General features: G+C 59.5%; 1 protein-coding gene across 1 annotated transcript; it reads left to right on the top strand.

Moving 5' to 3' along the window:
* Positions 1–7,908: 7,908 nt before the first annotated feature.
* LOC111157696 (RASD family member 2) lies at positions 7,909–12,108 on the top strand. Its single transcript, XM_022519328.1, has 2 exons — positions 7,909–8,179; positions 11,496–12,108. Exons 1-2 carry the CDS (start codon positions 7,909–7,911, stop codon positions 12,023–12,025), a joined length of 801 nt encoding a protein of 266 aa, XP_022375036.1. The 3' UTR covers positions 12,026–12,108.
* The last annotated feature ends 420 nt before the right edge of the window (positions 12,109–12,528 follow it).

Here is a 12,528-nt window from a genome sequence, read left to right as displayed (position 1 = left end):
GCCCTGCGGGTCCAGGTACAGCAACCCTCAAGATATGGCCCATGGAGCGTGACTGACCCTGAGTGGAGGACGGGGCTGAAGCGGCAAGTAACGGGTCTCGGGCTGGCTCGAAGCTAGCCACCTGCTGCATTTCCTGGATGGGAGTGGGAGAACTGGCCCCACGGCCTGAGTGCTTCTGACCCCAGCCTTCCAGGCGGAGCATGACACATTGCCTGCCTCCTACTCTCCAGCTTACAGTCAGCTCAAGGCGCACAGCCTCTGTGTTGAGCTGAGCACAAGCCCTCCTGGGCTGAAGCCAATTCCTAGAAGCAAAGTCTGGATGTGGGAAGAGTGCTGGGCTGGGATCTGCCATTTGCTGGCTGGGTGGCATTGGGCACAATCCTTAGTCCTAGCCCAGATTTCATATCCTCTGATCAGAGCACTAAACACAGCCAAGTAATGCAAGTGCCACGCTCTCCACCTAGTCCCTCCACCTCTACCTACCCCATATTCTCTGGTTGATGTCCCCAGGGAAACTCAAGACCACACAGGGACAAAGCAGAGCAAGCCACTTTCTAGAATCCAAGTCAAAGACAATTTCGGCACTTTTGGCACACTGTGGACCTAGCATATCATACCCATTTTATAGGTGATACAACCAAGACCCAGAGGAAAGCTGAATTTCCTTAGCTAAGTGCCCTTGAGCCAGTAAGCAACCTGTGCAACCATACAGGGCAGCACTTTGTGACCCCATCTAGTCTTTGAAGATTGGCTAGTCATGTATTTGAGGGGTTACAGAAGCAGGACTTGAATGCCAGTCTCTCACCCATTGGAGCTGGACCCCCAGCTTGGTAACCCTCAGACCCTCACCACCCACGTAGAGGTTGGAGGACAGATCTGGTAGTGGAGGGAAGATTGGCAGACATTCTCCAGGTCCAGGGTTCTCTGGATGATACAAAATATGGTTCGATAGACAGTATTTGTCTCTTCACCACATCACACAGTGAGAACATTCTCTTTTCAGCCTCCCGAAAGCATGAAGGAAGAAGTCTCTGATGGGTGCTAATAGGTCTTTGACACCTCTCCAAACTTTGCCAATCTCCCTTCTTTCACTGAGGGCACATCTCAAGCATGGAAGTTTCCAACTAGAATTTAATAACCTTGGTTTGTTCTCATTGTGTTTATTTTTATTCTTACCTTCTATTTATGGCAAGTGATACTGGCTTCCCATTTAAGGCAGTGACATAACAATCCTCTAAAAAATGTGTTGGGGGGAGAGTGGGTCTTGGACTTAAGAAAATACTAAGTAATGAAAGGTGTCTAGATATGGCATAATAGGAACCACTGATGTCTGCCCTAGTTCTAAGCGGGGAGAATGGAGGTGAATGCTTCCGACTCGTTGCCAGCAGGGCTCTCTCTACAGTGCTCTCCAAGACCTCCACTCAGAAGCGCGAGAGGCTAAGGTGACTCCGCAGCTCCCCCGGGCGGCACGTGCGGGGTCCACGCGCCATCCCGCAGAGTCTCGCGGGCCCGAGATCTTGGGGGCGGGCCGGACGGACACCGGCAGGGCACCTGGGCATTTCCGCCACAGAGGAGGGCGCGGGAGCCCGGGCACACGGGCTGGGGACCTCGGGCGACTGGCTGCGGGACCCTCGCGGGTCACCAGCGGTCTGCGCGGTGTGCGTGCGAATGCGCGTGCAGACGTCAGCCTCCGAGGCCGGTGCCGCCTTCCGGTCACGGTGCGCGCCCCCAGCCGCCCCACTAGTCGCCCCGGCCCCAGGCGCCGGGGCACGCGGAACGCCGGACTGCGGCGCCCGGGCGGCAGCGGGCAAGGCGCACTGGGCGGGCGGGGCGGGGCCGGGCCGCAGGACCCACTGCCCATTGGCCGAGCCCAGTGCCGGGGGCGGGGCGCCGGGCAAGGCGGGCGAGCGCGCTCCGGCAGGCCGAGGCCGGCGCTGGGCGGCGGGACCCGCTGCTCTCGAGCCGCGAAGGGGGCGGACGGGCGCTGAGCGAAGGGCCCAGGGACCGACGCTCGCAGGCGCGGCGGAGAGCGCCCAGGCCTGAGGTGGGCTTCTGCTGCTGGGCTCGCCAACTGGCGCCCCGGCTGCGATTGCTTTCCCGAGGGACCGTTGACCTCGCCTTGCGGGAAAGAGGGGCGTTCGCCTCCAGGAGAGGGAGGGAGGGAGGAGCTTGGGCCCGCAGAAAGTTCGCCCCCACCGCGGGCCAGAGGAGGTGAAGTGGGAGGAGGAGCGGGTTTAAGGCTAACTCGGAGCTACGTGCGAAACCTTGGGGCGGCGTTCAAGGCCCCCTCCCACACGCGCGCGGAGCTGAGCGCCCTGCTCCTCCTCCAGCTGCTGGCGTCGCCTCGAAGGGAGAGAGGAGCCGTCCCTCTGGCGCGGGGAGAGCTGCAGAGCTGCAGGCAGAAGAGGAGGCCGTGGCGAGCAGGGCAGCACCCCCACCCCGAGCGACCCTCTTTGGCGCGGGCGGAGAAGGTGGCATAGGCGGCCAGCGTAGGTTTGCCCTCTCGGGACGCGCACACACGCACGCACTCCCCAGGCACCTCCAAAGGACCCTCCAGGAGTCTCTAAGGACCCTCTTAAAGCCCGGAGTCTCCCCTACCGCCCTCCCCCACCCGCGGAGACCAAGGCGGGGACCCCGGGATCGGACGTCCCCGCGCCTCCGGGCACCTGGCTCAGCAGGAGTCCCCCGGGTCGGGGCAGGGCAGGGCCGGTGGCGGCGAGCCCGAGCCCGCCCGGCGCCCAGGCCCCTCCGAGCCCTCAGAACCCACCCATGGAGCACCGGCTCCCCATGTCCCCTCGCCCGGCCGCGCCCAGCCCGGCGCCCGGAGCCGCGCAGAGGAGGAGCCCGGCGCAGTGACCCAGGAGCCGCTGCAGACTCTGGAAGCCTCGGCGGCAGCGGCAGCGGCAGCGGCAGCGGCAGCGGCGGCGGCCACCGGAGAGGCCAGCGGTTCCCCGCACATCCAGGCGCTTCCAGGCAGCCCTCCAAGCTGTGCCAGAGGCCCAGCGCACCATTCTCAGGTAGGAGAGAGACACCCCATCAGATCTGGGGAGCTGGCTGATGTGGGGGAAGCCAGGAAGAAGGGTTTGAGTCTTGTGGGAGGAAGGCTAGAGGAAGCATTACGTGACTAGGGAAAGTTAAGCTGATTGAGCATCTATTATGTGACGGGATCATAGGCAACTTTATGTATCTCTAGAAAATGATCCTAGTTGAGCACCTACTATGTGTCAGGCTGAGTGCTAGGCCCTTTCCTTATCCCAGGTGGGAAAGACGTATGGAGCTTCTACTCTGTGCTAGATGTGTTCCTAGGAGCTTTCCATTTCAGGGACCTAGAGCAATAGCCATTTAAATATGAGGACACAGGTTCAGAGGAGGAAAGATCACGGAGCACCTTCCTGTCCAGTGTTCCTCGAGCTTTTTGGAGGGTTGGTGCAGGGAGTGAGTTTTCTGGGTGATTCTTTCCCCCGGAAATATTTCCTGTCTTCAGCTGGCCTGGAGGGCCTCCAAGTCCCTCTGGTGGGCTCCTTCTGACCTCTCCTCCCTTTCCCTCCTGGCCTGGGAGGATGACAAATTCACAGCAGGTAGGAGGCCAGGCTGGGATGGGGCAGTGAGTTCGGGAGCCCGTGATTCAGGCTTACCCTGGTGTCACAGTGACAAAACAGACCCCCCCCCCAAGACCTCTGCCTGCACTCCAGTCCCACCACCCCTGGCTGTTCCAGGCGGACCCTTGAATGCCAGGAGGAGATGCACCAAAGGAACCCACTTGCTCTGTGCCAGGAGCTGTATTAGCCTCTTGACTTCTGCCTGCATAATCCGGGCCACCCTACAGGTTTGTTTCCACAGTCGCCATTTGGTCGATGACCGGCCCCACCAGGCCAACCCATCTGCCCAAGGGTGCTGAGCTGGTGAGAAGCAGGGCTGGTCTCTGAGAGACCGATGGCTGCCCACTTCTTACCATCCTGATCTGCCAAGGGTAGCCAGGCTGTCTTGGCCAAGCCCCCCAGGACGCCTCTTGGTGTGAGGATGGAAGTCAGTGAATAACACGTATGTCTAGAGGGGCTGGGATGTGTGCTAATGGAGGAGGCTTGAGGTGTGTGGGAGGGAGTTGGGGTGGGGGCTGGTGCAATGCAGCCAGCTCTGGGGACTCACAGGGAGAAGGACATGTCAAGACTCTTGTCTTGATGTCCTTGTCCCTCTGATCCCCTCCATCTCCCAGGCAGACCCTAGGTGAGGGGCTTGACGGCGAAGAAGGGGGTGAACCCATAGATGCATTTGCTGGGAGCCGGCTGGGCAGGGATTGGGGTGAGTCCTAGGCAGGGTGCCTGTCCCCAGCCACCTGTGGGAAGAGAGAGGGAATAAGAATCTAATAGGGCCTCAGGGGTCATTCCTCTGCCTGACGCCAGCTGAAACTTCAGAGTCAGGCGCTGTTTGGAAAAAGATGGGTTTTGGCCAGGGGGTGGGGTTTTATGGAGGTAAGAGCCCAGGCTTTCAAGCCCAGCAGCCTAATTCTCATCCTGGCCTGGCCAGTGATCCGAGTGAGCTCCCCAGGGTCCCCACCAGTCCAGTGGGTGGATGGTGGTCTGTTCTTCACGGGACAATCGGGAGGTCCCTGGAACAAGGTACGCGAAGCATCCGGTGTGACAGAAACCTGTCTGGCTAGGCTGTTCTCTCCCCTCCGCCCCACTCCATCTCCGCTCTGGGACTTTCTGCCTCCCAGAGCCCCTGGGAGTGGCTTGGGGTGGGGTCAGCTGAGAGTCACAGAGCTCCCCTTAGGGTTCTTATGCTGTGAGGGGTCCCCATTAGCCACTCTCTGAGCCTCCAGGGTTAGGCTCTACATTTTCAAAGGGCCCCTCTCTGCTCCTCGCTGTGTGGGGTCAGCCCGGCTGAGGATGGAGAGGGGAGAGCCGGCAGCAGGGGAAAGAAGCTGTGCCCACAGCAGCCCACAGTGCGGCCTCTGGGGGAGGAGAGGGAAGGAGGATATGGGGACAGGAGGTGGGGCTCACAGAAGCGTCAGCTGGCGTCCAGGTGTCTGGGTGCCACACACAGCCCCACGTGCCTGGGGCCATGTGAAGACTCACAGTCGTCTCCCAGAGAGGAAAGCCACTCCCCCTCTCTCTCCCCCTCCCCCGCCCCGCCTTTGCCTCCTTCTGACGCCCTGTCTCCTCTCTGACTCTCCTCTCTTCCTTCCTCAGGCTCCTTCAGCCACTGATAGAAGCACGTCTTTACCAGGAACCCTGGGCTAGAAGCCGGGCAGGCGATGATGGGGACTAGCATGGTCCCTGGGTCCCTGGGTCCCTAGGGGCTGCCAGCCTCCTTCCCTCTCAGTCTAGACAGAGGTGATCACAGCAGAATCAAGCTCCCTGCAGGGGGACTGGGGAGGGGTCTGTCCTTGCGTGGGGACTCTTTCCCTCCCGTCTCCGCTGAAGGCCCAGGCTGCCTTGCTGAGAAGCCTTCAGCTCCCCACCCCCAACTGTGCACCCACAGGTGTGTCCAGGGCACAGAGACCCTCAGCACAGCACCTGGGCCAGCCAGGCGGGGCGGGGGAGGAGGGACAAGGCCTCAGAAGGAAGCTGCAGGAGAGCGCCAAAGGCAGACCGTCTTGCTTCATTCATTTCTGGATTGTTCATCCAGCCCTTGCTGGGTACAAGGCACTGAGATCCTATGGGATAAACTGAGAGATGGCTGCAGGCATGAAGGGGGTGGGGTGGGCATCTTTATCTTGGAGTCACTGTCCTGGCTCCCTTATTAACTACACAGGCCAGTCATGGGGACGTTTAAGTATCAGGGTGCTTATTTGTAATAGGCAGATAATATCTTCCCTATACGGAGGCGGAGGTGGTGAGGATGCTCCGTGCATGGGGCAGACAGCCTGGGGTCAGATCTCTCCTTTGCTGGTTGCTGGCTGTGTGACCATGAGCAGTTACTAAACTTCTCTGTGCCTCAGTATCCCCTCCTATAAACTGGGGGAACACCACCTACCTTCTGGGGTTACTCGGGGCAGGGAGCGAGTGAGTACACGTTAATCAGGGCGCCCAGGACACTCTGGCATAGGTTGACTGCAAGGTCAATGTCAGCTCCCACCAGAATCCGCTTAGAATCCCTGATTTTGTTCCTGTACTTAGCACAGGGCCAGGCACATGGCAGGGGCTGGGAGAGTGGTGGTTGTCAGGGCTCCAGGCTTGCTTAGGGTCAGCGGTGTGCCAAGCGGGCTTATGTGCGCCTTTCTTTGCAGTTCATTCATCGAGGTCCTCCTGGTAGCTGGGAATTGGCCATGGTGGGAATGTGTGTGCCATGGAGGTTGATAAATGCTACCAATAAAAGCTTTTGAAAAAGGTAATTCTGAGAGCCGGTTTACTGCACTGTGGCTCTCAGTTGGACAGGGCGCCAGTCAGGGCAGACGCCTGAATGCCCCGAACAGGGCGTATGCCAGAAGACACACACAAGAGGTCCCTCCACCTCCAGTCTCTTAGCCTTACAGCAGAGGATATTATGACGTCGGAGAGGGCCTTGGGGTAAATGGATGAGGCATTCCAGGCCCCTGAGCTGGAGAACCCAGGCGGGCCGACCAGTGGAGCTGGCCTGTACAGTTCCCAGTGCACCCTGAAAAGAGGTGCCTTCTCTGGGCAGATGAACTCCACGAAGACATTCCCTGCTTTCCCACTCAGCTGGGTGCCTTGTGCAGTGCCCAGCCTGCACAACTGTGTGTGGCAGCAGGCGGAGGGCAGAGGAGACTGATATCCAGCAGGCCTGTATCCATTTCTAGTTCCTCTTCTCTAGAGGGAGGAGGGATTCCTGCTGGGGTAGGCTGGGGAACCAGAGAAGTCTCCGGAGAGGAGGTGGTATGTGAGCCAGGGCTTGAAGCATAAAGAGAAGAGGGTGTTCTGGCAGAGGGACCAGCACGAGCTAAGAAGTGGAGGCAGATCTCAGCAGAGCTCCAACAGAGTGATGGGCTCAGGGATTCTGAGTGGATTCTGGTGGGTGCTGACGGAGTGAAGGGGAGTGGCAGGGCTGCGGCTGGCCTTTGGGGTGGGCCTGTTGGGGCCCTGGGGCTCTATTTATCTCCATTTGGGCTTTGGAGCTGGGACCCATTTCAGTCTCTTCCACGAGGTTGAGGATCCCCCATAGAAAGTTTTGGGTGTGCCTCCGAACCATAAACCCTTGGAGCTTTGAGGGACTCGAGTTGTCCCAGGGTCATTTCTCTGACCCACATCCAGGTCTCTGGATCTCCTGGAGGTGAGCAAATTCCCAGGGTCTGGGGCTGGAACCTCTGGGCCTGGGCTGCGGAGGACGTGATCTGGACCTTGCTTTTTTCCCTCTTTCTGGGAAGGCCCCAAAGTCCACAGCACCCCCCACCCCAGGCCTAAGAAACGGCTCTCTAGTGCCTTCCCCAGGTCGTGGCCTGGACTCACAGCTCCTGGGAGGCCAGAACAGGGAAAGGCCCCAACAAAGGGCCAGGGAAAGATCAGGTTCTAGCAGGAGTTAACGTTTTGTGACCTGAGCCTGTGCGACAATCCGGGGAGCAGAGTCCCTTTCATAGACACGACAAGTGACTCTCGGGGAACGCCAGCGACTGGCCGGCCGAGAGCAGCAGGGAGCTGGCGTAAAGCGAAAATTCAGGCCCCAGCCGTCCTGGGCCGGAATAAACAGGGGGTGAACGGACGCCAGTGCGGGGAGCCCCTGTGTGGTGGGTGGATGGGCAGGAAGGAGGCCGAGAGGGCGTGAATGAAGGCACAGGCAGGGCTGCCAGGCCCCCTAGAGATGCCCCAGTCTAATGTCTCCGTCTTACAGACAGAAAGTGGACACCTAGACAGGAGCCCCGCGGAGGAGACCAAGGCGGCCAGCAAGAGGCTGCAGGGCCGGGTGCAGGGTCTCCTGGCGTCGGCTCCCCGCTCCGTGCCGCCGGCCCGAGCCATGATGAAGACCTTGTCCAGCGGGAACTGCACGCTCAGCGTGCCCGCCAAGAACTCGTACCGCATGGTGGTGCTGGGTGCCTCGCGGGTGGGCAAGAGCTCCATCGTCTCCCGCTTCCTCAACGGCCGCTTCGAGGACCAGTACACGCCTACCATCGAGGACTTCCACCGGAAGGTCTACAACATCCGAGGTGACATGTACCAGCTGGACATCCTGGACACGTCCGGCAACCACCCCTTCCCTGCCATGCGCAGGCTGTCCATCCTCACAGGTGGGTGTCTGGGGCCGGTGGTGGGGGGTGCACGTATCTGCTCACCGCTAGCCCCACCCCGGGCTTGGGGAGGGGCAGAGAGGGTGGGTGCCGCTTGCCGGAGCAGGTGACCAAGCTGGGGCCCAAATCCCACACCGGCTGGCTGGCATGGAGTGCTGCAGGGCTGCCTTCCAGGTCAGGCGCTGATGCAGGCGGGTGTGCGGGGGAGAGGGGTCGTCCTCTCCGGGGAGCAGAGAGGGGCTCCCACCTTCCTCCTGCTGGATGTCGCCCTGCAGAGCCCTGGGGCCCAGGGTCAGTCTGCTGGCCTCAGTTCTCTTGACATCCCAGGCCTTTGCTGTCCCTCAGAGCAGTAAGGGCGGGCCCCAGGGAGCAGTCAGTCAAAGGGCAGGTGGGAGCCCTGCCCAGGCCAGTAACTTAGTAATAATCACAGTTAACAGTGGTGGCAATAGCTAATGCTTCTCAAGCTGCGTGCCTGAACCCATTCTTAGAGCTCGTGTGGGTTTCTTTCGTCCTCACAACTAATCTGGGAGATGGGGCTTTGCTTCCATTTTACAAGTGGGGAAACCAAGGCCCAGAGAGGTTAAGTTAGTCCAGGTGGTAACACAGGCGGTCCCTGGCTGTCTGGCTCTTCTTCTCCACCACATAACTGTCCTGTAGTCTCTTGGCCCTGCTGGGAATGACGGGGAGGGAAGAGAGATTGCCCGGGATTAAGGGGGTGGATGGAGATGGGGGCCTGGGCCATCCTTTGCCTAACCCAGGCAGTTTCCCCGTGGTGGCTGTAGGAGGGCGGGCCAGAAACCGGTCTGCCCGGGGCAGCTGCTTCCTGGTTTCGTACCTTTGGGCAAGTGACTTTATCTGTCAGCAGCTTGGTCCTCCTCTCTGTGAGAGCATGGTGTCAGTGCCCACCCCAAAGGTCACGGTGAGAAGTAAGTGAGTTCATACAGCAGAAGTGCTTGGTGAACAGAGAGTAAGTGCTCAGCAAACACGGGTCTTACACTAACCCAGCATTTATAGAGTGCCTGCTCGGGGCTAGGCAGAGTCCTTGCCTGAGCCGTGCTTCTCCCACTGAAGGGAAGGAGTGAGCAAGTGCCCCCTAGCCATCACTAAAATAACCCCCCAAACGGAGATGCTCTTGGACCAAGAAACACACGCCGTGTGTACTCCTGCCCCCTCACCCGAGCCAAGCCCCCTCCTTCAGCGCCCTGGGCAGATGGCTTCTTCCTGCAGGCTGTCCTTGTGGACTGTCCAACCCAGCCCATAGTTTGGAGAGGCTGTGTGCTGATGGAAGGAGCCCTGGGTTGACCTGGAGCCACTTGGTGGCTTCGAGGCGTGATCAGAGATCTGAGTCTCAGTCTCCCCAGCGGCACGGCAGACATCGGCTTGCTCCCCCTGCAGTGTGGCTGTGGGGACAATTCAAGCACCTGCTGGGGGTGCAGGGATGTCTGCTTTCCTTGCCTTGGGGAGGGGACTGGGTGCCCACTAATATAAATAAGGCTAACATTAGAGGGAGGAGAGAGACAGATGTAGAGGAGGACCACGAGCGTATTTCCAAAATTCATTTTTTAATTACACCAGTGATTTGCAAACGCACCCTCCTATAAACACAGAGAAGGCTAAAGAAGCCCCCTTGTCCTGTGTCCCCAACGCCAGACTCCTGTCCCCTCCCCAGCGGTAGCCACTCCATTAGTCTGGCGGGGACGCTTCTGGACCCCCCACGAACGCACTGACCTTTATGTTTGTATCATCGTTGTGACCGGGACGGTTTTTGTCCATCTCCTTTGAACGTGCACTTAGGATTAGGAACACATCTGTCTGCTGCTTTTTTCTTTTTTCCTCACCCACCAGCCCGTGCCTCGTTTTCCAACCTGGTGCTGGTGCGCAGGAAATTCTGAAAGCCGTTAATTGTGCTGCCGGCTCTCTTTCCAGCTGCCAGCCAGGCTGTCTCTGAAGCTTGGCATCGCGGTCTCGCATCTGAATATGTCAAGGCCGCCGAGTCCTCAGGGGCCCAGGATTGGCCTAACGGGACGGGGTTGGCAGGCCAGGCTGGGGCCGCCTTGCAGGTGCCTCTCTCAGGGGCCCCCACCCCCATTCCTCCCATCCCATTCCGCCCACTCACCCAGCTTTACAGATGCTGGAAGTCAAGGTCATGGGTGACACCATCTCCCTCTGCCCTGGAGCGCATGGTGAAGGGCACACCGTTGGCCAGATCATGGTTCTGCACGTTGCATGAGTCTGTGAGCCTCAGTTTCCTTGTTTGGGGAATGGATTTTGGACATCTCCCCACAGGTTCTTACGTATTGAGGCCAGTTTGAGCATGAGCCTGTAATCCCAGTGGTAACCTCCAGAGACTGGGACGTGGGCACCGCCCAGCCTCTCTCTCCCTGCCCGCCCCCGACCCCGCTCCCCCTGAGCGGCCCGTTTCAGACCCAAAGACCTGTCTTGAGTGATGCGGTGAGTTGAAGCAGGGACCGTGTGGGTCTTGGAGGCTGGCACTCACTTACTCATCCGTGATTTATTCAAGAGGCAGAGAGCACTTGTGGGCCAGGCACTGGCTAGGTAAGGACAGCAGCGGGTCCACGTCTCGACCTAGCCACGTTCATGCTGTGTGAGCTTAGGCGGGTTGCTCGCCCTTTCTGAGCTTCTCTTTGCTCACCTATACCAGGAAGGTGCAGAAATCCCCCTCGCAGGGGCTTTGGGAGGAAAGTGCGCATGGAGCCCACAGCCCACGCTGGTTCTCGCAGGGGCTTGTTCCCTTTGGTGTCTCGAAACGTAAGACCTCTGAGCCTGGGCCACTCTCCATTCATTATCCAGGGAAACCCGCATAAAAAGATGTATTTCATCCATGTGGGACGGATGGAGAAGACTAAGGTTTAGAGAGGCGGCCTGGCCTGCCCCGGGCTGCATGGCCAGCAAGTGGCAGGGGCCAGATGTGAACCTAGGCACTCTGAGTGCCTCCGATGTGTCAGGCACGATTCCAGGCCCCGGGAGATGTGCACAGAACAAGTTGGGCAAGACCCCTGCTGTTGTGAAAATTGTACTGTTGTTATTATTATTATTCTAACACAGTCTGCACAAATTCACAAGCAGCTCACTCCATCTCCAGCCCTGCTGGGCAGTGTTGGGGGAATTAACTGTGTCTGAGCCAGGCTGAGCCACACGTTTGCTGTGTGACCTTGAACAAGGGCTTGACCACTCTGGGCCTCGGCTTCCTGCTCTGGGAAATGGGGAGAACAGCGACTCCTCCTTGGACTGGCCGGGAGGGTTGAGTCAGTGTCTGGAAGGGGCGGCCTCCCCACCTGTGTCCCTCTCCCCGCAGGTGATGTCTTCATCCTGGTGTTCAGCCTGGATAACCGGGAATCCTTCGACGAGGTCAAGCGCCTCCAAAAGCAGATCCTGGAGGTCAAATCCTGCCTGAAGAACAAGACCAAGGAGGCGGCGGAACTGCCCATGGTCATCTGTGGCAATAAGAACGACCACGGGGAGCTGTGTCGGCAGGTGCCCACCACCGAGGCCGAGCTGCTGGTGTCCGGGGACGAGAACTGCGCCTACTTCGAGGTGTCGGCCAAGAAGAACACCAACGTGGACGAGATGTTCTACGTGCTCTTCAGCATGGCCAAGCTGCCCCACGAGATGAGCCCGGCCTTGCACCGCAAGATCTCCGTGCAGTACGGCGACGCCTTCCACCCTCGGCCCTTCTGCATGCGCCGCGTCAAGGACATGGACGCCTACGGCATGGTCTCACCCTTTGCCCGCCGCCCTAGCGTCAACAGTGACCTCAAGTACATCAAGGCCAAGGTCCTACGGGAGGGCCAGGCCCGCGAGCGGGACAAATGCACCATCCAGTGACCGGGAGGGACTCTGGGGTGGGGCTAGGGCAGTGCCTTCCAGGAGGTGGCCCCATGTGCCTGCTGTCCATGTCCCCCCTCAACGAGACCCCCAATGGCAGCCATGTTCGAAGGCCTCTGGCGCCAGAATGGGCGACCCCAGTCTCTGACTTCTATGTTCTCCTACCTTTTCACCACTTCCCTCTGATTCTGCTTTTCTGAGGTCCCCTGTGCTTCCAGCACCCAAATCAGGGCCGCCCTAACCTTAGGGCTGTAAGAAATGCTGATGCCAGAGGGGCCAGACTCCCTACCCGGAGGGAGACTCCTGGAACAGTCGTAGCGGGGTGGAACCGAGCCCCCCAGAGCAAGGTGGGAAAGGACTCAGGCCCTCTGGTCTCGGCTTAGCTGTTCCCACCCCCACCCTGGGGGTGGCCCTCAGGTGTCCCTGATGGTGAGCCAGTGGCCGCTGACTGTATGAAGGAAGAGGAGCGTGGCCATGCCCTGGACCACGCCCATCCCTGGACT

Source organism: Enhydra lutris, unplaced genomic scaffold, assembly GCF_002288905.1.
Source record: "Enhydra lutris kenyoni isolate GAN:26980312 unplaced genomic scaffold, ASM228890v2 scaffoldscaffold55, whole genome shotgun sequence".
NCBI classification, from domain to species: Eukaryota; Metazoa; Chordata; class Mammalia; order Carnivora; family Mustelidae; genus Enhydra; species Enhydra lutris.
Note: the sequence above shows the minus strand (reverse complement) of the source record. Positions and strands in the feature narration are given on the sequence as shown.